A 27,592-nucleotide genomic window follows, 5' to 3' on the forward strand; every position below is an offset into this window, starting at 1 on the left:
AGGGATCAAACCTGTGCCACAGCAGTGACCTGAGCCGCTGCAGTGAAAATGCTGGATCTTTAACCCACTGCACCACAAGGGAACTCTGCTGGGCATTTGAGTCTTGCTCTCCCTTTTTTTCTTAAGGCCCAGCTAGCCAAACTCTGCCTTTTCTCTATTCCATTCTCACTAGAGTACCTTCTTCTAGCCCTAGGAATGCCCACATGTATGTCTACAGGAAGTGGACCTGAGGCATCCTAGAGTGGATAATTTAGGATTTTGAGAGGCCTTTAAACTGGTGACACTATCTCAGTACACTTTACTCAAACTACGTTATTTCCTGCTTCCTCCAGGAATGCTGCAGGCACAGTGGCTACAGAGTGGCGAACACATGGTCATTGGCCTCAAATGCTGCTTGGGGATATCGGAACTGCAGTGTCGAAAGATATAAATCCATGGATAGAAAGCAGGAGACAAATGAGAACAGACTCACCATTCTTGACAAACTTCATCGATGTCTTCAGGCGAGCCACACTGATATCCAGTTGTCCAACAACTTTCCGGTATCTTCCGCAGTCACAGACAGTACCTTTCAAAGGACAAAGCTGTGAATTCACATTGCAGCCCGTGCAGACCAGTTGAAAAGAGCAATGGCTCTCTTCCCAATATTTACTGTCTGTTTCTAGTCTGGTTATGTCTTTCTGTGAATGCCTGTGCTTTCCATCTTTTACTGAAGACAAGGTTTCCAATATACACTGTCTTTAGAAACGCAGAAAATATTTTAAAAAATATCTTGAATGAGTTAAAACGGTTCTAAACCTGATTTTTTTTTTTTTTTGAAAGAAGAGTCAATATGACAAATCACTGCACACATATTGTGGACCATTTGGCACTTTTTTTTTCTTTGGTTGAACACAGAACGTACCTCTCCAGTCTCAGAATAAAATCTTTACAGCTTTTGCAAAACATATTTCTAGCTAGTCTTCTCTCCTGTTACTGCGTTGTTCACTGGCTCACACATCTCTCAAGACAGGAGAAACCTTTCACGATGAAATAAGTGTTCATTCTGATTATCCGTTTGGAATGTAGTTTAATGTTTCAAGGACTAAGTTTAAATCTTGCGAATAGATCCATCTTACAATTTCAAGAGCCAGTTGTCCCATTTGTGGATTAACAATGATTTCAATTTCTACTATTAATTCTCCTTTTCTCATTTACCATTTCAACGACCTAAGGAAAATGTGGCAGAGAAAGAATTCTAAGGAAAATGATGGAAAAGTTCAAATGATTTCCTTTTCCTATTTAACAACTGCTTCATGTTGACATTTCCATTTGCTTTTTTCTTTGACGGTTGAAAAGTTACACGAATTTTATTAGCCAAAGGGGGAAAAAAAAAGTCTGTGGCTTGATTTATCCACACTCACAGCTCTTAGAATTAGTCTTCATTACAACTTTACAATAGAAATAATCGAAGGTCACCAAGATCAAGCTATTTTCCTCTTCTGCATCTAGCACCAGAGTGGAACTCTCTTTCAGTATCAAGGATCAGCTCCCCAGCCACTGGGGCATGTTCTGTTACCATGGGGTCTCAATGGATCAGGCCACTTTGCTGCTGGCAAACTTCTTGGCCGGTATTTGGTTGAGACACTGGTGGAATGCAAGACACACTGGTCCTATTGTTGTGGCCCTTTTGGATTTTCCTCTTGGTTTAGGACTATGGGGGCTGCTTCCTGATGTGCTGGGTTTGCTGCCTCACAGTAGGCATGACGGGGGCAGAATGAACCACCATCCCCTTCCCCAGGGCTTAGAAAATCACTAGCAGATAGAAAGGAAATTTTCCTTCATCCCCTTCCTCTGGCTCACCCAAGGAAAGTGAGGTGAATCACACTGCAAAGACTACTATTCTTCCATAAAAGCATATTCATTTTTGAGGCGAAGAGATTTGGAATGACGCTAAAAATTAAAGAGAAAATACAAGCATAATTTACCTGCTTTGCCTTTTTCTCCAGGTATCCCAGGCAAACCCTTTTCTCCTTTGTCACCTGAAGAAAAACAAGTCATAAAAAGAACAACTAAATAAAATAATATTCTTGATGAAGAGAATCTAATGAAATGGAATTATTTCAGGCAGCTAATATCTACTCATGTAAAATAAGAGGAAAGAGGTTTTAAACTTCATCTATAAGATCACCAACTAATATTCCTTTGTTTTACAGAAATAATTTGATTTTGAATTGGCTGCACAGGTACAACTAATCAAACAAGTCATACTTTAATTTGATGCAATGCAGAATTCCAGTAATAAACATTTACGCTTGTGTCATTCATCCCATCAACATGTTTTTACAACGGGCCTTCTGAGCAAGGCTAATACAATATTCTGCGTGTTTTTAATTTAAAAAGTGTCATTGTTTTACATATCTGGATCAGATTAGCACAACACAGTGTCTATGTATTTATTATGTCCCCAACTTCTTCCACTTGGCTTTGCCCTTGGATTTTCAAAAACATGTATGTTCTCTTTCAATGTAATTCAACAAATATTTACTATTGACGTACTTTATGCAAGGCAAAAGGTTTGTTTGGTACTTTGGAAGAGAATAAAAAGAAACAAGATTAAACTCCTGACATGAAAGAGTTTATGCTTTTTGGAAGAGATGTAATGTGTGCAAATATCTATAATACAAATTTGTGTCAAATATACTATCCTGAGATCTCAACCTTGATCATTTTCTTTCTGGTGTTCTTTGTATGTGACCATATTCTTATTCAGTCAGAGACATCCACAAAATAATTCTCAAAGAATTAGAATTATCAAAGCAGAGAGGAAAAAAAAAATGTTGATTTTTTTTCTCAACTTCAAAATAAGCTCTTGAAGCCCACATCAGACACAATAATTGAAAGCAAAAGCTTTTGATTTATAAAAGGAAATGTTTGGCTGAAGTTTGGGGGAATCAAAAGAGAAGACCCTGATAGAAGTACAATAGAGTTTATGCTTCAATAGTGATCTGGCAAAAGAATAAGAAAGAATTCAGGAGGAATGAAACACGATCAAGGTCATCCAGGCTAGTGAGGCGTCTGGAGCTTACTCTTGAAGATTTTGGTGTGGCCAGGACTTGGGTATATGACCAAAGGGGCAGTGTAAGGGGGAATGGAGCCAGCATTGAGGTTCTGCTCGCCCCCCTCCTTTACTAGCAAAAGGGAAAAAGTGGGAGCCACTCTAAAACTCAAACGGTGTTCTGTGTTGCCTGCCTATTAGCTATTCTTTCATCACTGTCTGCTGACTGCTTTTCATTAAGAGTCCTGTACATAATGGCCATTGATGATCCAGAAAGGCATGCCTGCCAGGGCCCTGTGGATTTGCTGAGCCTTTCCAAACTGACCCATGTGGCCACTTTTCTTTACAGAGATGCCAGAGGTTCATGAGCTCTCCAGGCAAAAGAAGGAGGTCCTTGAAACCTTGAATGTAGTTTGAGTAAGCAGGGAAAGTGTCAGAAACTTGAACTTGGATTAAATGAGACAATGGTAAAATCCATGACCATGAACTGTGATGAATAGTATAGGTGGGTATAGAGGGAACATACCTTAACATAATAGAAGTCGTTTATGACAAACCCACAGCAAATATAATACTCAATGGAGAAATGCTGAAAGCCTTCCCACTAAAATCTGGAACAAGAAAAGGATACCCACTGTCACCACTGTTATTCAAGATAGTACTGGAAGTCCTAGCCACAGCAATCAGACAAAAGAAATAAAAGGCATCCATATAGGAAGAGAAGAGGTAAAACTGTCACTGTATGCAGATGACATGATACCATATATAGAAAACCCTAAGGACGCAACCCAAAAACTACTTGAACTGATCAACAAATTCAGCAAAGTAGAAGGATATAAGATTAACATTCAGAAATCAGTCCCATTTCTGTATACTAGCAATGAAATATTAGAAAAGGAATACGGAAATACAATTCTTTTTAAAATTGCACTTCAAAAAATCAAATACCTGGGAATACACCTGACCAAGGAGGTAAAGGACTTATATGCCGATAACTATAAAACATTAATCAAGGAAATTAAAGAAGATGTAAAGAAATGGAAAGATATTCTATGCTCCTGGGTTGGAAAAATTAACATTGTAAAAATGGCCATACTACCCAAAGCAATCTACAGATTCAGTGCAATCCCTATCAAATTACCTATGACATTTTTCACAGAACTAGAACAAACAGTCCAAAAGTTTATATGGAACCACAAAAGACCCAGAATTGCCAAAGCAATTCTGAGGAACAAAAACCAAGCAGGAGGCATCTCTCTCCCAGACCTCAAGCAATATTACAAAGCCACAGTCATCAAGACAGTGTGGGACTGGTACCAAAACAGACAGACAGACCAATGGAACAGAATAGAGAACCCAGAAATAAACCCTGACACCTATGGACAATTAATCTTTGACAAAGGAGGCAAGAACATAAAATGGGAAAAAGACAGTCTTTTCAGCAAGTATTGCTAGGAAACCTGGACAGCTGCATGCACATCAGTGAAACTAGAACACCCCCTCACACCATGCACCAAAGTAAACTCAAAATGGCTGAAAGACTTAAATATACCACACCATCAAACTCCTGGAAGAGAACATAGGCAAAATATTGTCTGACATCAACCTTGCAAATGTTTTCTCAGGTCAGTCTCCCAAAGCAACAGAAATAAAAGCAAAAATAAACCAATGGGACCTAATCAAACTGACAAGCTTTTGCACAGCAAAGGAAACCAAAGAGAAAACAAAAAGATAGCTCACAGAATGGGAGAAAATAGTTTCAAATGATGCAACTGACAAGGGCTTAATTTCTAAAATATACGAGCAAGTTATACAACTCAACAGCAAAAAAGCCAACAACCCAATTGAAAGATGGGAAAAAGATCTAAATAGACATTTTTTCCAAGGAAGATATACAAATGGCCAACAAGCACTTGAAACAATGCTCAATCCCTGATTATTAGAGAAATGCAAATCAAAACTACCACGAGACACCACCTCAAACCAGTCAGAATGGCCATCATTAGTATGTCCATAAATAAAAAATGCTGGAGGGGGTGTGGAGGAAAGGGAACCTTCCTGCACTGTTGGTGGGAATGTAAGCTGGTACAGCCACTATGGAGAACTGTATGGAGGTACCTTATAAAACTATGCATAGAACTACCATATGACCCAGCAACCCCAGCAAAATTGATTCTAGTTCCACTATGATACTAGTTCTGGTCTAAGCTCAACAATGATTAGAAAAAGTATATATAGTTTTGCTTTTGGAATGGATTAGCAATGAGATCCTCCTGCTGTGTAGCACTGAGAACTATGTCTATATATGCAACTATGCATACATCCGGACAAAACTTTTCTTAAAAAAGACACATGCACTCGCATGTTCATTTCAGCTCTATTCACAATAGCCAAGATATGGAAACAACCCAAATGTCTATTGACAGATGATTGGATTAGGAAGAAGTGGTATATATGTCCAATGTAATACTACTCAGCCATAAAAAAGAACACAATGATGCCATTTGCAGCAACATGGATGGAACTAGAGACTCTTATCCTGAGTGAAGTAAGTCAGAAAGAGAAAGACAAATACCATATGATATCACTTATATCTGGAATCTAATATACAGCACAAATGAACCTTTCCACAGAAAAGAAAATCATGGGCTTGGAGAATAGACTTGTGGTTGCCAAGGGGGAGGGGGAGGAGTGGGATGAATTGGGAGCTTGGGTTTAATGGATGCAAACTATTGCTTTTGGAATGGATTAGCAATGAGATCCTGCTGTGTAGCGCTGAGAACTATGTCTAGTCACTTATGATGGAGCATGATAATGTGAGAAAATAGAATGTATACATGTCTGTGTAACTGAGTTACCATGCTATACAGTAGAAAAAGAAATTGTATTGGGGAAATAACAATTTAAAAAAATTTTAAAGAAAATTTGAAAGGAATACTCATCCTATTGTCACCAGAAACAATTTGGATTTGAAAGATCATGTGAATATGCCTCATATTTTAATTTTAAAATAGTTTATTGTCTTTATATGTAGATCCTTTTCAATTTAACACGGGTTCAAAACTGATTCTAGTTCCACTATGATCCTAGTTCTGGTCTAAGCTCAACAATGATTAGAAAAAGTACCTATAGTATTTGCTTTAGAAAATTATAGGTTTTTAAGGAAAACAAAGTGCACATAAGAGACCAAGAATATGACACACTAGCACTATTGTCCACAAACAGGGTGAAATAAAGGAAATGCCGGGTAGGTATTTGGAGAAGGTAAGGGTGGCCGTGGATCAGCGGGAAGAAGACATCACTGAAAGCAGAGAGCCTCTGACTGGATCTTAATATGGGAAACAGATTCTTTTTTTAAAGTGATTTTTGTTTTTGTTTTGTTTTGTTTTGTTTTTATGGCCGCATTTGTGGCATATGGAAGTTCCCTGGCTAGGGGTTGAAATGTAGCTGCAGCTGCAGACCTGCACCACAGCCACGGAAACACCAGATCCAAGCCGCATCTGCAACCTACACCGCAACTTGCAGCAAAGCAGAATCCTTAACCAAATGAGTAAATTCAGGGATCCAGCCTGCATCCTCATGGACACTAGGTCGGATTCTTAATCTGAGCCACAGGGGGAACTCCCGAAATAGATTCTTGAATGGACCATGGATTTTTTTTTTTTTTCCCTGAGATGATGTAAGCACTGTGATTACTTTCCAGTATTTTCCTCCCTTTTTTCTTTTTTAAATCTATTTTTATGTATTTTTAAAATTGAAGTATAGTTGCTTTACAGCGTGTGTTAGTTTCAGGTGTGCAGCAAAGTGATTCAGTTATACACATATACAAGTCTATTCTTTTTCAGATTCTCTTCCCTTATAGGTTATTACAAAGGAGGGTTCCCTGTGCTGTACAATACATCCTTGTTGATTATCTGTTTTATATACCGTCGTGTGTATATGTTATCCCAAACTCCTAATTACCTCTCCTCTCCCCTACTTTCCAGTTTTTGATACAAATTCTTTTCCTTTCTTTTTTTTAAACATATGGAAAAGTCAAAGCAGTGCAGGGGAGAGAAAAACCATGAAAGTCTGAAAACCCAGGGCTTGAATCCTGACTCTGCCACTTACTAGCTAAATGTGAACAGGTTACTTAATTTGTTTAAGCTTCCGTATCTTCAAGCCCCCCTTCATTTTTATTATTTTTTAATTAAAAATTAAAAAAAAATTATGCCCACACCCACAGCATATGGAAGTTTCTGGGCCAGGGATCAAATTCAAACCTTAGCTGTAAGCAAAGCTGGGTCCTTTAAGCCACTGTGGTGGGCCAGGAATCCAGTCCATGCCTCAGCAGAGAACAAAGCCAATGCAGATGTATTCTTAACCCACTGCACCACAGCTGAAACTCCCATTTTTTTTTCACTTATTTTTAAAGTGGAATAATGGTACATAAAGTCACCAAGGATAAAGTCCTAAGATCATCGTCATGGGATTGAGTCTGTGCTTGACTCCTAGAGGGTGTTCAGTCAATGTTAGCTTCCTTCCCTAAATTAGAGTTATGGTAATGGAAAGCATGCCACAAACTTAGCCAATTCATGGTGGATGTGAGATCATAGTGTTTATTTTCCCAAACTGAATTCTGGTTCAATACCAAACACAAAAACTTATTTTTGGCCCATAAGCGGGAACACCTCTGTCTGAGCTGTCTCACAGCTGAAGAATTAGAGGTTGCATTTAAACAAACAAAACATTCTAATACTTTCACCGTAAAAGGATTATTGACCTTAAGTAAAAGCATCTATTTTTCTATGAGATTGAATTTAACTATACTAAATCATCCTTCCTTATTCCTGAAATGAAATATGGACATACAGAAAGCTACTTTATCCATTCAAGTGACACCATTAAGGTCAGCCCAGAAAGTTGAGATTAATCGGAGTCAGTGAAAAACTTAGAAGGACCAATGACAAAATGAAGACAATAAATTTCAAAGTACAGATTAAAAATGAAATTAATCCAGGTGAGCCAGAACACTGAATCTCCTTTTTTTTTTTTTTTTTATTTGAAATTCCAGGGCATGCTCATAAATTTCAATGGCAAGTCTCTGGAGGAGAAAAAATCTTAGCCAATGGTGAAAACTGATGTTAAGGGAAAGTGGTACTTACAGAAATAAAGAGAGGGTCACATCACAGGAAATAATCAGTTTTATCATTTATTTTTTCATCCTTAATGCAACACATGTTTGGAAAGTTTTGATTGTACAATAGGCATTAGAATAAAATGATTAAAAAGTAGAATCTTCAGACAGAGCTTATATTTATTTGCATGAGTAAACCTGATATATCTTTCATTCATTTAAGTTTCTCCAGAAATTAAAAGCCTATTATCTTTGGATATTCTTGGTCTTTTTCATTTCCATATAAATTCTGAATTGGCTTATCACACTCAAGAGAACTACTTGGATGCTGATTGAAATGGCATTGAACCTATAGATCAATTTGGTAGTCATCTTAGTAGTATTAATCATCTTAACAATATTGAGTCTTCCAATCTCTGAATGTAGCTTTACTCCCATCTCCTTAAATATTCTCTAATTTCTCTCATTATCATCATGTGGTGCTTGTTATAGAGAGCTTATTCATCTTTTGTTAGGTTTAGCCCTAGATATTGGATCATTCTGATGCTAGAATAAACGGAAGCTTTTTAATTCCAGTTTTTAAAATTGTTTCTAGTATATGGAAACAAAATTGATTTGTGTATGTTAAGCTGTCTACAAAACTTAATACAGGAGTTCCCACCATGGTGCAGTGGGTTAAGAATCTGATTGCAATGGCTCAGTTCACTGCAGAGGTGTGGGTTCAATTCCTGATCCAGAACAGTGAGTTGAAAGAATCTGGCGTTGCTGCAGCGGTGCAATGGGGCTCAGCTGCAGCTGGGATTCAGTCCTTGGCCCAGGAACTTCCATATGCCACAGATGCAGCCATTAAAAACAAACAAACCAAAAATTTTAATACAAATAGCTATTCTGTAGTTTCGTTTATATTTTCTGGGTATGATAGCAGCTCATCTAGAAATAATCACCCTTTTTTATTTCCAATTGTTGTGAGTCTCTCCTGTTCTTACATTTTTGCTCTGGCTGGAACCTCTTCTATAATATTGACTAGACTTGGTGACAAGGGCTATACTCATCTCATTCCCAATATCAGGAGAGATGTGTTCAATATTTCATTATTGAGTATTGTTTTTATATTTATTTATTTACATTTGCACCCACAGCATATGGAAGTTCCCAAGCTAGGGGTGGAATCAGAGATACAGCTGTGGGCCTATACCAGAGCCACAGCAACATGGGCTCTGAGATGCACCTACGACCTACAGCTTGTGGGAAGTTGTAGCTTGTGGCTACGACAGATCCTTAACCTACTGAGCAAGGCCAGGGATCAAACCTGCATCCTCATAGATACTATGTCAGGTACTTAATCTAATGAGCCATAACAGGACCTCCATTATTGAGTATTATATTTAAATAGGTTGCTGTGGTTGTTGATATTCCTTTTCCTGTTAAGTATGTTTTTCTCTATTTCTAGTTTTCTAAGATTTTCTTTTTTTTAAACATGAATGGGTGCATGGTTTTGTTTGGTTAGTTTTTTTTGGCAGTGGCCATGGCATATGGAAGTTCTTGGACTAGGGATCAAACCAGCGCCACTGCAGCAACCCAAGCCACAGCAGTGATAACCCTGGGTTCTTAGGCCCCTGCACCACCTGCGAACTCCAAATGGGCATATGTTTAATTCAACGATTCTTCAGAATCTGTGGAGTTATAACTGGAAATTATTATTTTTGAAGGGAAAGAGAGAGTGTGGCATTTTCTTGGGTCACCCATCTCTGGCAGGTCTTGAATACCAACACAGTTTGAGCAGTTTTCTGATCAAGCCTCTTAGTTTCTTAATGCTGTCTCAAGTATTAGCAGATAAATGTGGAAAAGCAGTACAGAATGTAGAGCTTACCTTCATGGGGCTCCCTTCTGTAGATCACAGCTCCTAAAGTCTTCTTCAATTTGGTTGCCCTGTCATGCCTTCAAATATGCATTTTGCTTTTTGTTTTTTGTTTTTGTTTTTGTTTTTTTTGATTCAGCTAGTAATTCTTAGCAGAAAGGTTAATGCAGGTGACTCTCTCATGTCCTATAGCAGAAATCTGAATTTCATTTTCATTTTTAATTGTGTAACAAGTTTCTTTCCCCTTTATAACTAGTTATTGGTGGTGTCTATAAATTAAGAATATTATCAAATTTGAGAATGTCTCTGTAGAGTCTTTTTCATAAATGAGCTGTTAGATTTAGAAAATTTCTCCAGAGATTAATGCTGGTCCTGTATATTTCAGGACCAGCATTCGTAGCCAGCTCATTTTTTTTTCTTCCCACCTCACAATCTACACATTCCTCGGGCTGGATACTGTGGACACATTCCTATGATGCTCTGACCTTTGTCCCTGTACTTTTCCATTATGACTTTGGATAGATCTATGCAGTCAGTGGCAGGAGTATTCTTGGAAGCTATTCCAGTATTGGAATTGTTAGCAATAACTTAACTGTACATGGAAGTAACTGCAAAGTACACAGATACATCCCATTAAATCCAAAAGAAATATTTCCCCCAGCTAGCTCCCAAAATACTTGTATCCACTCCAAAAACTGATACAAGAAGTATGATGTTGAGAAGTCGAGCTGGAGACAGTTGTCTTAATCCATGCATTCCAATGGGGACAGCATCATCTCAAGAATGCAAAAGTCCATTCTTAAGGGGTGAAAAAGTCTTACTCTTTTTTTATATATAAGGCATAAACATACACAAACTACGTAACAAATATATAGTCCATGAGTGGAATTGAAATTTCATTGAAGGGGGAGCAATTTGGAAAAGTATGTCTAAAAAGCTTGTTAAGGAGTTCCCACTGTGGCACAGTGGGTTAAGGATCCTGTGTTGCTGCAGCTGTGGCATAGGCAGTAGCTGAGGCTTGAATTCCATTCTTGGCATGGGAACTTCCATAGGCTGTGGGTGTGGCCGAAACATAAAATAAAATAAAAGCTTGATAAAGGGGCAAAATGTCTCAAAAAGCTTGTTAGGAGGGCAATGTTTTTTAAAAATGTTGAGAGGCATTATTTTAATGAGTTGAGGTAACTTTATTTACAAATTTCACCAAGACAGGTGATCATGTGGACCCACTGCTGAGGTTCCTCTCAGGGCCTTGGGACAAACCCAAACAAGGAGAATAGATTGACAAGGAGATCCTGCTGAGTAGCATTGAGAACTCTGTCTAGATACTCATGTTGCAACAGAACAAAGGGTGGGGAAAAAAAAAAGTAATTGTAATGTATACATGTAAGGATAACTTGATCCCCTTGCTGTACAGTGGGGAAAAAAAAAAAAAAAAAAGGATAGGGTTCTGAAGCCAAAACTTCATAAGCTTCATGATAAAACTACCGGATACATCCTACAGCAGGGCTCATGACCCCTGAGGAGTCCATGTAAATCTTCTTCAGCTACGAGGATTTCAACAATATAAACGATAAGTATACAATATAAGGTGGATATAAGCCACTGTATCAAAAATAACCATAACAACTTCTTTTAAGTGGCACTGCCTTCTATCCCTGCCTTCAAATACAGGTCGAAGGAAATTTCTTAAAGAAATCAGTCAGAAAGATTGGAGAGAGGAAGGAATTCTGAGCTACAGAATGAGAGGAGAGGGGCCACAGCTTCATCTCAGCCTGAGGTCCATCTACCTGCCCACAAAATTGCACTGCTGGCCATTGCAAGTTTAATTACATAGCTGCTCAAGCACATAAGGAAGGCTGGAGGGGACATCCAAGCTGCAAAATTCCATTACCGGTGCCACTTAGTTTCTCCGATCTGTACCTTTACACAAGAATCTCTTGCATCTTCCTCACATGCCTTTTCCCCATCTCCATAAATATATTACTGTTCTTCAATACCTCAATCAGTTCTTCCTCATCTCAATCTTGCTTTATTCTCCAATATAGTTCCTAAAGTATCATAAAGTTAACCTTTGAATAACCCAGGATTTAACTGCATGAGTTCACTTACATGTGAACTTTTTTCAGTAAGTACATTGGAAAAAATGTTTGGAGACTTGCAGTAATTTGAAAAAACTTGCAGATAAACCATATAGCCTATAAATATCAAAAAAATAAGAAAACTAAATTACATATGTCATGAATGCATACAACATAGGCAGGGACTAATCTATTTTATCATTGGTACCATACAATATACATTGTGTAAAAAGCTACAATTTATTAAAACTCTCACACACACAAGTACAGACCATACACGGGTGCCATTCCCAATTGTGAGAAATATAAACAAACATAAAGTTACTTTTATGTAACTGCATAAAAGTAACTGCATCACACACCGTACTATGATCATAATTTCATAGACCTTCCACTGCCACTGTGGTAAGCTCAAGTGTTGCAAATATCTGCTTAAAATGCCTGTGTGATGGAAATCATCTCCATGTGAGCAGCTCGTATGTTCAAGGAAATTGTGTATCTAAGTAAAAAGTGATCATCTGTGGTTCTCAGGTACTTTTGTTGTGTTTAGTGAGATACCGTAAACACTGAGTAACAAACACCAGGGGACCCACATGAAGTGCCATTAGTGATGCTGGTAGTGCTGCCAAGAAGCAGCGAAAAGTTAGGACATCACAAGACAAAGTTGAACAGCTTGATATGCACTGTAGATTGAAGTCTGCAGCTGCAATTGCCCCTCAAATTTTAAGATAAAAGAATCCAGTGAAGGACAGAAAAGGAAACTCTAAAGCAGTCGCTTAGCCATGTCAGCAGGTGTGAAAACCTTCACTTATTGAGAGATACCTTGTTATCTCATATTGAAAATGCAAAAAAAAAAAAAAAAAAAAGGAGTTCCCGTCGTGGCGCAGTGGTTAACGAATCCGACTAGGAACCATGAGGTTGCGGGTTTGGTCCCTGCCCTTGCTCAGTGGGTTAACGATCCGGCGTTGCCGTGAGCTGTGGTGTAGGTTGCAGACGCGGCTCGGATCCCGCGTTGCTGTGGCTCTGGCGTAGGCCGGCGGCTACAGCTCTGATTCGACCCCTAGCCTGGGAACCTCCATATGCTGCGGGAGCGGCCCAAGAAATAGCAACAACAACAACAACAACAAGACAAAAAGACAAAAAAAAAAAAAAAGAAAATGCAGCATTGTTATGGATGCAGGATTACTATAAGGAAGGCATACCTATAGATTCTAATATGATGGAGAAAAAGTGAAACCATCATAGAGAACTGAATGTCTGCAAAGTCTGGTTTGATAATTTTAGAAAGAGGTTTGGCTGCAAAAATATCAAAAACAGAATTAGCTTCTGCCTCGACCCATAGTCAGCAAATGATTTTCCAGATTCCATTAAGAAAATCATTGAGGAGAAAGGATTATCTGCCTGAACAGGTTTTTAATGCAGATCAAAATGACCTATTCAGGGAAAAAAAAAAAACAAAAAAAGCCACAAAGGACATTCATTAGAAAGGAAGAAAATTGAGCACCAGGATTCAAGTCAAGAAGGGATAGGACAACTCTACTGTTTTGTGCAAATGTAGTGGGTTTATGATCAGGACTGCCCACATCTGTAAAGCTGCTACCCGCCAACCCTTGAAGGTAAAAGGGAAATACCAGTTGCCAGTCTTTTGGGTGTACAACAAGCAGTCCTGGACATAACAGACTCTTTTCTGGATTGGTTCCATGGAGCTCTGTGCCTGAAGTCAGGAGGTAACTTCCCAGTAATGGATGGACTTTTAAAGTTCTTTGGCTATTGGACAATGCCACTGGCCACCCAGAGCCCCATGAAATCAACACCGAAGATGTCAAAGTGGTCTACTTGCCCCCAAACACAACGTCTCTAATTCAGTCTCTAGACCAGAGGGACCTTTAAGGCTAGTTCAGAGGGTACTCTATGGAACGAGTCATCAATGTTGTGGAAGAGAAGCCGATGGAGAGAACATCGCAGAGGTCTGGAAGGATCACACCACTGAAGATGTCATCGTTGTTATAGAAAGAGCGGTGAGAGTCATCAAACTTGAAATAATTCATTCCTGTTAGAGAAAACTGTCCAGATGTTGTGCACAACTTCACAGGACTTACAACAGAGCCAATCAAGGAAATTACTAAAGAGACTTGTGGATGTGGCCCAACCAGGAAGAGGTGTGTGTGAAGGGTTTCAAGGTAGGGATCTTGGAGAAATTCAAGAGCTAAGAGACACCACACTAGAGGAATTAACAGAAGTCAATTTGATGGAGATGAGCCCTTCCAAACCAGTGCCAGATGACAAGGAAGGAAACAAATCAACGTTAAACCATCTGGCAGAAAGGTTCTAACGACTCAGACCTGCTTTTGGCTTCTTTTACGACATGGATCCTTTTCCAATATGGGCACTGAAACTAAAGCAAAGAGAGGAAAAAGGTTGGCCCTGTGTAGAAATAGTTTTAGAAACGTGAAAAACCCAAACATCAGACAGAAATTATGATGTCTTTCTGTAGAGTTACACCGAATGTACCTGCCCCCTCTGCCTCTCCTTCTACCTCCTCCAGCTCTGCCACCCCCTGAGATGGCAAGACCAACCCTCCTCTTTTTCATCCTATCCAACGTGAAGAGACAAGGATGAAGATCTTTAGGATGTCCGGCTTCCCCTTAATACACAGCAAATATCATTAGGCTGTACAGTTAACAAACTTACCAGTTTTGTGTATATGTGTGAGTGTGCTTGTGTGAAAATATAATGACTGTACAAGAAGTGTATGAGATATTTTTGTGTCAACATCACCATCATCACTGCCTAAGTACTGATCACGAAGAACATTGTATGCAAGACCTGTATTTTTTTTTTTCTTTTTACCACCACACTTGCAGTATATGGAAGGAAGTTCCTGGGCTGTGGCTGGAATAGGAGCTGCAGCTGCTGGCCTATGTCACAGCCACAGCAACACCATACCCAAGCTGCATCTGCGACCTATGCCACAGCTTGTGGCAACACTGGATTCTTAACCTACTGTGAGGCCAGGGATCAACCCTGCATCCTCACGGATACTATGTCAGGTTTTTAACCCTCTGAGCCACAATGGCAACTCCAAGACTTGCACTGAAGTGGCTAGCCTATCCTTACATAGGCACAGGTGAGCAATAAGTAATAGAAAATAATGTGTCAGTTTTCTTATGGTATTACTGCAAAGTATGCCTCTCATAAGGAGACAAACTGTATCAGCCTATTATCACAGGCAAGTTTTTTCTTTTTTTAAAGTAACAGTGTTTCCAATGCTGCATTATGAATAGACCATAACACTGTCTACCATGAAATTTTTATAACGATTTGTTCATTCGTATATAGGCTAGACTACCATGAAGCAATCATATGAATTACACCAGGCTGCAAAAAGCAACCATATTGCTGCTTCTTCGTTATCTATGCATGGATCATTACAGCTGGAAATAAATATGACTTTCCTCTTTACATTTTCTTTTCATTTTCAAAGTCTAGTGTTAGTAATATGTATAATATCTACAATGCTTTGTATCATATGAGACAGTACTGATGCAGGTACTGGCAGGCAATTCATCATGTAAACAAATGACATAAACTTACAGTACCAATAAGTACAGAGCAGTACTGGAAATGTATTTTCTCTTCCTTATGATTTACTTAATAACATTTTACTTCCTCTAGCTTATTTTATGGTAAGGATACAGCCTATAAGACATATACCATACAAAATATTTGTTAATCGACTATGTCATTGATAAGGCTTCTGGTCAACAGTAGGCTAGCAGTAGTTAAGTTTTGGGGGAGTCAAACTCCCCCAGGTTTTTGACTGCATGGTAGGGGGTCAGCACCCCTAAGCTTCATGTTGTTCAAGGGTCACCTGTAAGCCCTTTTGAGAAAGGCCTACCTTCCTAAATGGTGTGTGCATTTCTTGCAATAAAATTTTTGATTCTCTTTCAGTGTTCTTATCTTCAAACCAATGGAGCAACGTCTGTACAAAGTGCTGAATATCAGAAGCCATAAGAACTTGCTACCATGGTGGTGCTTCAGGAAAAGAAGTAGGGAAAGAGTGCTTCGATAATAAAGGGGAGAAAGTGCAGGATCAGGATGTGACTGAAGACAAAAGCAGGTACAGAAACACACTTCAAAGTCCTACTCTGTTAAGAGATCTCAGACACAGAATTATTATTATTCCACTCAAATTAAAGAAGAACAGTATACTGTCCTTGGCTACCTTGAGTTTTATGAATAGTTGTTTTTTACAACTGAGCATGCTTCATAGTGGTGACACCTATTTTAATTGTATCAAGGATTATAACCCATAGATCCCATGAGAGAGTTTTATATAGAGACTAACTGAACTTTATGTTTGAATCTGTCCCTGAATTGCAGTTTAATTTTGCTCATGGCCTTTTTTTTTTTTTTTAAATGACAAACTGCTTATATATGGAAGAAAGAGCCAAGATATGAAGAAAGAGAAAACTTGTATTTTAAAAGAAATAAAAGGGATCATTTTCACGATACAGAACATTTCAAAATACATCAAGGGTAGGTTCGGTTTGCTTTTAAATTGCTGCTGGAAAACAGGAAAATTTGCTTACCCTTCTTGCCAATGGGCCCAGTCTTGCCAACGTTGCCCTGGTCTCCTATATCACCCAGTTCACCCTTAATTCCTGAAAAGCAAAGCAAGTCGTTTTTATATCCCAAGGTCTTATCTTCCCTTTAATGATGTGCCTAATATATGATATTCACTTGAAGGAAATACCAAAAAGTACATCCTTCTATCTGTGATATATAATATACATCCTCTGCTATATTTCCTATTTTAATAGCCTTATAATGTACATATTAAAATTTAAATGTGAGTGAGTGTGACAGTCTTGGGCCTGATGATATTAACATGCTTACAGATACAATATTTCTAAAAGAACCACAGCAGAGGATGTTTCATCTAAAGGTCAGATCAGGGGCTGAGTGAAAGAATTCTTGAATTTTCTTCTAATTCTATTCCTCTTGCTATCTCATTTTGGCTTCACTGTGGGATTCTATTTCCTGTCTATTTGAAAACAAGATTTGGCTATCTTAGCTATTTTTTAAAAGGACAAGGAATATACAATCATAAAACCTAGAGATCAAAGGGATATCAAAGACTGGCCCACAAAGTTTTTATCCAAAAAATATAATCTTGGATCACTGAGTTCCTATGAAATTGTTATGAATTTGGATTTTTAAGCTCTATCTACAAAAATATTTACCAGTTATAAAGTTGCCTATTTGTGAGAATACTTATGCAACTGACTGTACATCTTTACAAAATAAGGAGAGTGCAAATCAGTATTTCTCAGATTGACGTCTCAAAGCCCTGTGCGTCTTTTCTTCTCTTGACGTGATGGAAAATTTTAACATCAGTGATCTAGGGCCATCACCTTGGAGCAGCTGGCAGGGAATATTTCTAATGCTTGGAAGACACACACTTACATATCACAGTCCAGAAGCTATATTTTGGTGAAGGTGAGTCTTGGCTTTGTGAGTTAAAACATTCCCTAATACTTTTGCGTTCTTCTCATTTTCATTGCTACTACTGCTTCCAGACATACACCACCATTTGTCATGAGATCTTGGAGAAAAGTGAGTAAATGGATGGATCACACAATTCTTTCGGATCTTTCTTATCTTTCTTGCTGAACTCTAAGCCAGACGAACACTTGCTTAGCATGGCTTCTGAGGGGAGACACAGTGACAAACCCAGCTGTGTTTCTAAAACTCACAGTTTCTTAGATGTTCCCAGAGACTGCTACTCCCTGGGGCTCTCAGGGTGACCCCCCTCTCTTGCCAGCACGAAGGATGCAGCTTGAGAAATGAGTCTGAGCCTTGTTGACAGGCAATCTCATAGGAACTCTCTGGTGGCGAGTAAATTCATACCTGAGATACGCTTCATGAATCTTTGGAGCAGAGGGTGTTATGAAACCTGCTAATTTCCAGGGCAAAGTCTGGTAGAGAGAGGGAGAAAAGCAATTCTAAAATTAGTGTCAAAGTCATAGCTTGTTACCTACCTTTTGGCCCCATGCGTCCCACTTTGCCATGCTTTCCCTCTTCTCCTGTATCTCCTTTTTCACCATCATCTCCTTTTGAAATGGAAAATGAATGAGTGGAACAGCTCAAATAGCGATACAAGCACAGTCTCCCCAGGAGAAGCCTAACATGGTTGGAATTCATCCCTCAGTTCAGTACTTGCCTTACAACTTTGATTAGATCTATGGGACCACGTGGACTCGACACTCAGGGAAAGAGAAGAAACTCCCATGAACTTTTTTCTTTCACTTTCCCCATGTTGTTGGAGGTGGTAATCAAGAGGATGTGACCACCGGTTGACAAGCAAGCCACACCTTGGCAATCAAAGGCTCCTCACCCTCTCCCTAGTCCCTGGAATGTACGTTCCGCCAGTTTGCACAGCCAAGCCACTTCAAGGATGCAGCCTCGCGAGAGTAAGGAGTTGAGCCCATCTGGACTGAATACATGACTGAACCCAGTTAAGGCATCTCTATAAATGTTTACGATTCTGGTGGGCGAGTGTGGAGATCTGCTTGCTTTGGGGCCACTCAGGACAAGCCTTGTAAGTTCCCTTGCTGATGAAACCTGCCACCTAGCAATCTGGAGTGGTCTGTCTTTCTTTGGTCTCCCCTTACCATCCATGTATGGGGCCAGTTTCAGATTTCGCTGAGAAAATTCCCCAAATTGCCAACCAACACACATTCAACTCTATATTTAAAGAAATACCATCGGTGTTAAATCCCTGAGAAGTTTGTTTGGCCTGACAGATCTTTATTCTTGCTGGAGAATCTGGCAAGTTCTGGAAGCATGCGAAGGTATATGCATTCATATACATGTATATTGAGGTGTATAAATATATGAGTATATATAAATTATATAAATATATAAACATACACACATATATATGTACACACACATGTACTACTCTCTGAATGTATGCTTCAGAGCTCCCAGACCATAGGCATGGACCTGGGAGATAAGAAGAGAAGGTTCTCTAAGAATGGGGAAGAGAAGCAAAGCAGTTCCATGTGAACAGCAACTATTTGAATCATAGGTAGGCCTAGCTCTAGCAACTCTCCCGGTTAGGGAGGACTGAGTGAGTGGTTTGACGGAAGGTATCCTGGACTGTGAAATCAGGAATCCTGAGTTCTAATGTCCTGTTCATCACTGACACGTTAAGCAAATTTTTGAAAGTCAGTGATTAAACTTACTGGCTTTGGCTTGAGATAGATCTGGAATTTCTCAACTCTACCCCTCAGTAGCTGAAGAAAATTGGCTATGTGACTTCCCTTCCTGAGTCTCTCTGATTTTCTTCTCCTATAAATTGAACTAATAAGACCCACTAAAGAAAGCTCTTAAGAAGTTTAAATAAGATAATATGCATTAAAAACCTGGAAGGTAATCAGTGCTTAGCAATGGAGGTTACAGCTCTTTCCCTTATACTTCAGTTTCCTCATCCTCAATGTGGAGGTGATTGTCCCGGGATCAACAAAGCAAGCATGTGAATGTGCTTTGAAAGTAAAGAGCACAACACACTACATGATTAAGGCCAGCTATTTGCATGATCACCACAGCAACCTCAGGACACGAAGGAGTCCTGTTCATCACCAGTAGAAAGTGGTGGGAATCAATCAGACTTCTAAAGGCAAAAATGAAATCCCTAGGATTAGATTAGATTGGTTTGGGAGAGAGAATGGCAAGATGTTCATTCATTTATCCAGAAAAAGCACAGCCAGCCATTCTTTATTTTTTCTGAGAACAGAACGTTAATATTTTATAATTTTTTTTGTCTTTTTGTCTTTTTTGTTGTTGTTGTTGTTGTTGCTATTTCTTGTGCCGCTCCCGCGGCATATGGAGGTTCCCAGGCTAGGGGCTGAATCGGAGCTGTAGCCACAGGCCTACGCCAGAGCCACAGCAACGCGGGATCCGAGCCGCGTCTGCAACCTACACCACAGCTCACGGCAACGCCGGATCGTTAACCCACTGAGCAAGGGCAGGGATCGAACCCGCAACCTCATGGTTCCTAGTCGGATTCGTTAACCACTGCGCCACGACGGGAACTCCAGAACGTTAATATTTTAAATGGAAGCAAAGCCAAGTATGGAACAGTCAGATTTCCAGATTGTAAGATTGGCCAGGTGCTGCAACCCTTCACATGTAAAGCTCTAGAATCTTCTTCTGGGGAAGGCTTTCAAAAACGAATCCAGAGATGATTTGCTTCATCAGATCAATGGGGTAAAGTGGATGAACGAAGATGGCATTTCTGTGGCTAAAGTTATTACTGAATGTTTATCAAGCAGTTTTAATGTGCACCAGCACTAGGCCAATGTGGACATCGCAGCAATTCTAGGAGGTGGAAACCATTACTGCTCCATTTTATGAATGGAAAAACTGGGACTCCCGGAGGTTAAGTGGTTACCTTATTGTTACTGAGTTTGTGAGTGGAAGAACTAGAATTCAACAATATGTGTTGAATTCTGCCCCTCCAGGTTCTACCAGCAAACAATTGTCCCTTTCAGTCTAAGACACTGTGACTCTTAGACTGTGGATTTTTGTAGAATGTGGCACTATGCCAGATTTTTTAGGGCGGAAAAGGAAGATGTAAAAGTGAGTTTTTGTCCTTTTTAAACAAGAAAGATAGTGGGGAAGACAAAACCAGCTCAATAGCGCAACGACTTAATTCTTATCCTTGAGACAATTTAGTATGACTGAGACCTGGCTTTGCTACCCAGGAGCCGGGACCTTGGGAAGTCCTTGACCTTGTGCCTTACTTTACTTATTTGTCAAATAGACAAAATAATACCTTTTCCAGAGAGTTTTAGTAAAGGTAAAGTTTAGAAGAGTATTTTCTTCTAAGAAGCTCTCTCTGACACTCTCAAGCTGGGCTAAATTATCCCTCTAATTATCTGCATTGTTTCAAATACCACCTTCTACTGAGTGAGTCTGTTTATCTGTGCTTGTCCTTTGTACTTACCCATTATACTCATCTGTGACCTGTGGGATAACTGGAGTCATGAGTGATATATTCTCCCATCCCCAGAATTTAGCAAAGTGTTTGCCTTTGAATCTTAGTAAATATGGTTGAACTGGATATATTTTATGAGCCATAAAACCTTTTACAAATATAATGATAGTGTTTATTGAATACTAAATGTCAGAAGGGTCCCTTTTGTTCCCATGCTCCTGGGCATGCATCCTATCATTCGATCCTCACAACAACCTTTGAGATGGATACTATCTTTTTTTTTTTTTTGGCCGCCCTGCAGCACATGAAGTTCCCAGGCCAGGGATCAGATCCAAGCTGTAGCTGTTATCTAAGCTGCATCTGCAGCAATGCGGGATCCTTAACCCACTGTATCAGACCAGGAATTGAACCTGGGTCCTAGCATTCCCAAGACGCTGCCAAACTCGTTGCGCCACAGTGGGAAATCCAAGAGATGTAGACTATTTTTACCTCCATTTTACAGGGGAGAAAATGGGATCCAAGAGAGGTTAAGTAACTTCCCAAGGTCAGATAGCTCCTGAGTAACAGAGCCAGAATTCAAAGCAGGGAAAATGCCTTCAAAGCCTATGTTCTGAACAAGGTATATGGTTGGGAACAAACTTCTCGCTCAACATTTCTGGGCTTTTGGACTGCTCTTCTGCACAACGGGACCAAAGATGCATGTCCCGCTCACCAGAAGGCAGGATCAAATGCAGGCGTGTATGTGAATCACAAAACCACACTAACATGGATAACTGGTGCCATTATTATTTCTTTTCTCTCCCTTCTCATGAGTTTTCCCCTTCATTTTCAAGCAAGTATCTGACAGGAGGCAGCCAGATGAGTGACCTAGTCATCTGCTGCTCCCTGGTGGTTCCTGATGGAGACTGGAGAGGGTGCAAATAGGATTATTATTCTTCTGACCTGTGTGCCTGAATCCCAGGCTAGTAGTGAGAGGGCTGCTGGCAGAGATGAAGTAAACAACTTGTACCCTTGCCTTCAGCTTGGGTCCCTGGTTTGTTTGATCTCTGGGACTTGTTTTAATGAGAACAGAAGAGAAGCATAAAAACAAGCTTTGGAAAGGATCCCCCACATGGCTCCCAGTTGTCTGCTTTTATCCTCTTGGCAATATTTCATTGGATTAGTAGGGCAATTTAGACTTACTTTCCTTCTTTTAAAAATAGCCACTTACATTTTAAAATTAAATGAAAAGCTATCAACTGTAATGAACTAATTTCAATTTTACAAAAATGATTTGTTTCAGCCCCCCTAGGCCACCAGCTTGCTGTGATAATCTCTCCAGCAGAATTCCAGCAGAGCACACAGTTGACCAATTTTTCTTAGGTACATTTTTTTTTTTTTTCTCCAACAAGCACAAAAGTCTTTTAAAATTAAAATTCTAGTTTGAAACAAAATAGGTGAACTTAGGTCATTACCCCCTGCTCAAAGGAAGTAATTATTAAAAATTAGTGAATTAGTTTTGGAAATGCTAAAGAAAACTCCCTGGAAGCTGTACTTTTCCTACCGCCAAAATAATCTTATGAACTGGGTGGGGGTGGTGGGGGAGATTGTTGAAGTCCTTCTCCTGATCAGCCTTGGCATTGAGTGGTATAGGTGGTGGTGTGGTATGCTTTACCCAATTAGACCAGACCCCTGCCTAAAATATATCCTCCCTAGCCCTGCTTGTACTTTTCTCCCCCATGTATGCTAATTACATCTTCATTCTTGGAATATTGATAGTCATGATTAGCAATTCCCTGGACCCCTCAGATACACGAGATACACTAGTAAGGTCATAAAGTGGAGCACGTCCCAGCACTCTTCCTTTCCCAATCATAACCTCATCTCTTCACGGAAACATTCAGATCTTCCTGCTATTGTTTGGCGCCCCCCCCCCCCTTTTTTTCTTTTTCTTTTTTGGCCACACCTGCAGCATGCAGAAGTTCTGGGGCCAGAGATCGAACCCATGTTGCAGCAGTGAGCCGAGCCACGGCAGTGATAACTGCCAGATCCTCAACCCACTGAGCCATGAGGGAACATCTGCCTTTTCTTTATTTAAGCAGTTCAGCCGTCTCCCTGGGCCTTCCCCTACCTGCCCACCTGGCTTGAATCCTTTTAACTCAGTCACACGCACACAGCGCTCCCTAAGGCAAAGGAATGTGCTGCACTGGTGAAAAGAGCTCTGGAGCATGTCATTTCCTTTCTCTGGGTCTCTGTTTCATCCAAAAAAAATGGAGGAAAAATTCGTTCAGAGGATGGTCATGGACTAAAGGCGACAATGCATAAGAGATGTTCAGCACAGTGTCCAGAGCTTGGAACACTCATCCATTGTCATATCAGTGAGAACAAAAGGGAGGTATAAAAAGGATGATGATGATCATCAGAAGGGGACATCTCTCTCTCTCTCTCTTTTTCTTTTTTTTTTTTTTTTGCTTTTTAGAGCCACACATGTGGCACATGGAGGTTCCCAGGCTAGGGGTCGAATCAGAGCTGTAGCTGCTGGACTACGCCACAGCTGCAGTAACTGAGACATGTCTGCAAGCTACACCACAGCTCAGCTCAGCTCATGGCAACACCAGCTCCTTAACCCATTGAACAAGGCCAGGGATCGAACCTGTGTCCTCACGGGTGCTAGTCAGATTCGTTAACTGCTGAGCCACGACGGGAACACCAGAAGGGGACATCTCTTTTGAACCGGCTTTTGTATTCAGTATCTCAATCCTTACCACATAATCTTTATTTACTTTTTTATTTAACTATGCATTTTTTACTCATTGCTATAAATATGAATATTTTCACACAAAGATAGATGAGTAAATATACACCCACTACTGAGTTTTAACAATTAACAAATTGTCATTGCTTCATCTATGTATTTTAACTGATTTTTTAAAAAACTAAATTATGGACTTCATATCGTATTTCTTAAATTCTTCAGCAAGTGTCTCTAAAAGGTAAGAACATTCTCCTATGTAAACCAGATATCACAATATCAGTCTTAATTTTTAATAGGCTGCAGGAATTTTCTAAAGTCACCTTCATAGGGTTTTGTGATCTTGTTCACTTTGAGCCTATACTGCTGGGCTGTATATAATTGAATAAAAAAAGAAGCACGCACTTAGGACAGTCAGAGAAGTAAAGCTAGGTTCTTTGAAGAGAAATCATGACAAATCATTTCTTTTTCTCCTCTGAAAAGGCTACTAATAGATTGAGAACCTGCCATGACCAGAGGGGTTAGAAGAAGACAAATTTCCCACTGGTCATTCACTGAAGACCACAGTTCCCAGGAAACTGGGAAGAATACTGATGAAGCCCACAGGCTCCACTCTTACACATCCTGAGTTCAAGTCCTAGTTATGTCACTTTCCAGCTTTGTGAATTTAGGTGTGATATTTAGCCTTTCAAAGTTTCTGTTTTATCTGTAATTGGCAATAACTAGAGTATCTATATGTTGAGTCTTCCCAGTTGAAGGCTTTTTCCTCACTCTGAGACGTGTGGTACTTTGATGCATTTTAATAGTTTAGGTATGGGAATTTTGCAGGCAGAGAAAGAAATCAATAATAAGATTTCTCACTTCCTTTATTCCCTGTCTTGTCTTTCTTGTATAGCTCCTGCCCACTGCCTGAAGGTGGGATTCTTTGTCTAAATGGTTTATACCCTAGAGCTGGCACTCATCACCTGGTGAATGGGAGCCAAAAGGAGACGATTATCTCTAATTTAAACCAGGTATGGCTTACTGATCCCCTGAAGGTAGCATTGGGTATACAGTGTAGAGGGATTACAGACTCATGGGTGATATTTCATCATAGCATCATTTTTCATTTGAAAGTGTGAGGGGCAATTTTCTTCATATTCCTTTTAATGAAAGCATAAAAGTTGAGCAATCACGACTTCTAAATGAAAAATGTTTTGCAAATATCACGCTTCCCATCATCATGGCCACGAGGCAGCTTTTCTGTGGATAGGGATGACCCAGACCTTGGCCAATCTTGCTTATGAACAATAAAAAATAGTATGTTTCTCCATGATTAGTAAAAGTATGACTGCAGCCCACAGGTCCTCTAAGGTATTTTACTGAGATTCTTCTCTAAGGTTACCTCACCTAGTTATGATGAATGTGCATGAAATAAGACAATGTGCATGAAGTAAAACAATAATACTTTTCCTAATACATTAATTAATTAATTTGTTTGTTTATTCATTTATTTATTGTCTTTTTAGGCCCACATCCATGGCATAGGGGTTGGAGCTGCAGCTGTTGGCCCACCCCACAGCCACAGCCATAGCAATGCTGGATCTGAACCACATCTGAGACCTACACCCCAGCTCATGACAATGCCAGATCCTTAACCCACTGAGCAAGGCCAGGGATTGAACCTGTATCCTCATGGATGTTAGATTCATTTCTGCTGAGCCATGATGGGAACTCTCTCCTAATACATTTAAAGTATTGACAAAATATCTTGATTCTTGTCCTCAGTTGGGATATGATAATGAAAGAATTATGTTCATCTTAGTTGATAGGAAACTGCATGCCTTTAAGGGGAAAAGCTGACTTAGGGAGAATCTTATAAGGAAGACAGCAGCTCTCAAACAAGGTGAAATTTGCTAAGGGACACTGCCTTCAGAACCGCAGGTCTATTCAAGTTGAATCGGTGACAGGACCCTCATCCAAGCTTCCTCCAGAAGCTTGGTGCAATAGACAGAACAGGAGTTTTATAGTCTGTTATGGGCTTAATTGTGTCTTCTCCCCCAAATTCATGTGTTGAAGCTCTACCCCAGCACTTCAAAATGGGACTGTATTTGGATATAAGGCCTTTAAAAGAGTGGTTAAGTTAAATTGTGGCTTTTAGGGCAGTCCTAATCCAATCTGACTGGAGTCCTTATGAGAAGAGGAAAGCTGGACACACCAAGGAACATGAGGGATGCATGCACGCATCCCTGAAAAGGCCACCTAAGGACAGAGAAGACAGCCATCTGCAAGCCAAGAAGAGGTCTGGGCTAAGAGAGACCAAATCTGCCAACTCTTTGACCTTGGACTTCCAGTCTCCAGAACTGTAAGACAATAAGTTTCTGTTGTTTGAGCCACCCAGATTGTGTTATTTTGTTATGGCAGCTCTAGCAAACTAAATCGTAGTTACAGAGACCTAAGCTTAAATCCTAAATCGCCACCTAATGGCTCTTTAATCTTATACTAAATAATTGCCCTCTCTATTTCAGTTTCCTACCCTCAAAAACTGAGATAGTTACACTTCTCTCATGGAGTTATTTGAATATGAAATGATGTTATGGATGGCAAAGTTCACAGAGGATTCCATTGCACAGTGTGTACTCCTTAATCACAAAATAGTGCATGTATAGCGGGCATCTATTGCTTTCCCCTAACTGGAATCTTCTACCTGTTACTTCTGGTAACAGTCCAGCAGTTTTCCATAAGAAACAACACTTTTTTTTTTTTTTTTGCTTTTTAGGACTGCACCCTTGGCATATGGGAGTTCCCAGGCTAGGGGTCAAATTGAAGCTGCAGCTGCCAGCCTACATCACAGCCAAAGCAATGCCAGATCCAAGACTTGTCTGGGACCTACACCACAGCTCATGGAAACACCAGGTCCTTAACCCACTGAATGAGCCCTGGGATCGAACTTGCACCCTCATGAATACTAGTCAGGTTTGTTACCACTGAGCCACAATGGGGACTCTAGAAACAACACTTTCTTATTCTCAATCCCTGTGGTTTGAACCTTCTCTATAACAATTGGTTCAGCAATGGACAGGTGGCCCAACAAGAGCCATTAAATCTTACTTGGTAGGTGAGTCTCCACAATAACTCAGGCAGTTATAGATTTCAAAAGAGGAAACTTGCTCTTTCTGCAGAGGTTGCACAGAGAACAGATTATTATTGAAGCATCTGAATTTATTTTACCGCTACAAAATAAGCACTTTCTTTAAAATGAAGTCATTATAGGGAAAAACAGAACCAAGATGTGTTTGATTCTGAACACATCACACATGCTTGGATACAGCTCAGCTTGAAACCCTCCCTGTTACCTGAATGTTTAAATCCCCCTTCTTTCCTCTGTTTGGTTGTGTGATTAACCAGTTTAAGTTGGGTTTGTTTTTGATTTCTTTCACTTGCAAACAAGGGTTCCTTACTAATATAACTACTAAACACTGATCAAGAGAATAAGGGTCTTCTTATGAGATCAAAACTTTGGGAGAGAATGAGCAAGTAAACATCCAATTACTGTGAGATGCTGGAAGAGTAGCAGTTGAGAAAGAGCATCAAGGAGAAAATACCTAACTCACCTGTCCACACTTAAAACTCTCCCCTGTTCTTTCTCACGAAGAAATAAATGGGATCTTTGCATTGGGCTCCACCAGAATAAACTTATGTCTCAAGGGAAGTGCAAAAGAAAAAGCTAAAATCCAAATTGGTCAATATATTATATTAGGGCGGACTGATACTAAAATGTTCTCA

At 39.7% G+C, this 27,592-nt stretch overlaps 1 protein-coding gene across 1 annotated transcript in view; it reads right to left on the reverse strand.

Moving 5' to 3' along the window:
* The window catches only part of COLEC10 (collectin subfamily member 10), a 50,591-nt gene that overhangs the window by 4,531 nt on the left and 18,468 nt on the right, over positions 1-27,592 (reverse strand). Inside the window, exons 2-5 of the mRNA XM_047783372.1 lie at positions 18,134-18,205; positions 16,682-16,753; positions 1,968-2,021; positions 473-568 (exon numbers count right to left, since the gene is read on the reverse strand). Coding sequence (XP_047639328.1) covers positions 473-568; positions 1,968-2,021; positions 16,682-16,753; positions 18,134-18,205 — 294 coding nt within the window. The remainder of the gene's footprint in view (positions 1-472; positions 569-1,967; positions 2,022-16,681; positions 16,754-18,133; positions 18,206-27,592) is intronic.

The sequence above is a fragment of the Phacochoerus africanus genome, chromosome 6 (assembly GCF_016906955.1).
Source record: "Phacochoerus africanus isolate WHEZ1 chromosome 6, ROS_Pafr_v1, whole genome shotgun sequence".
Classification (NCBI taxonomy): Eukaryota; Metazoa; Chordata; class Mammalia; order Artiodactyla; family Suidae; genus Phacochoerus; species Phacochoerus africanus.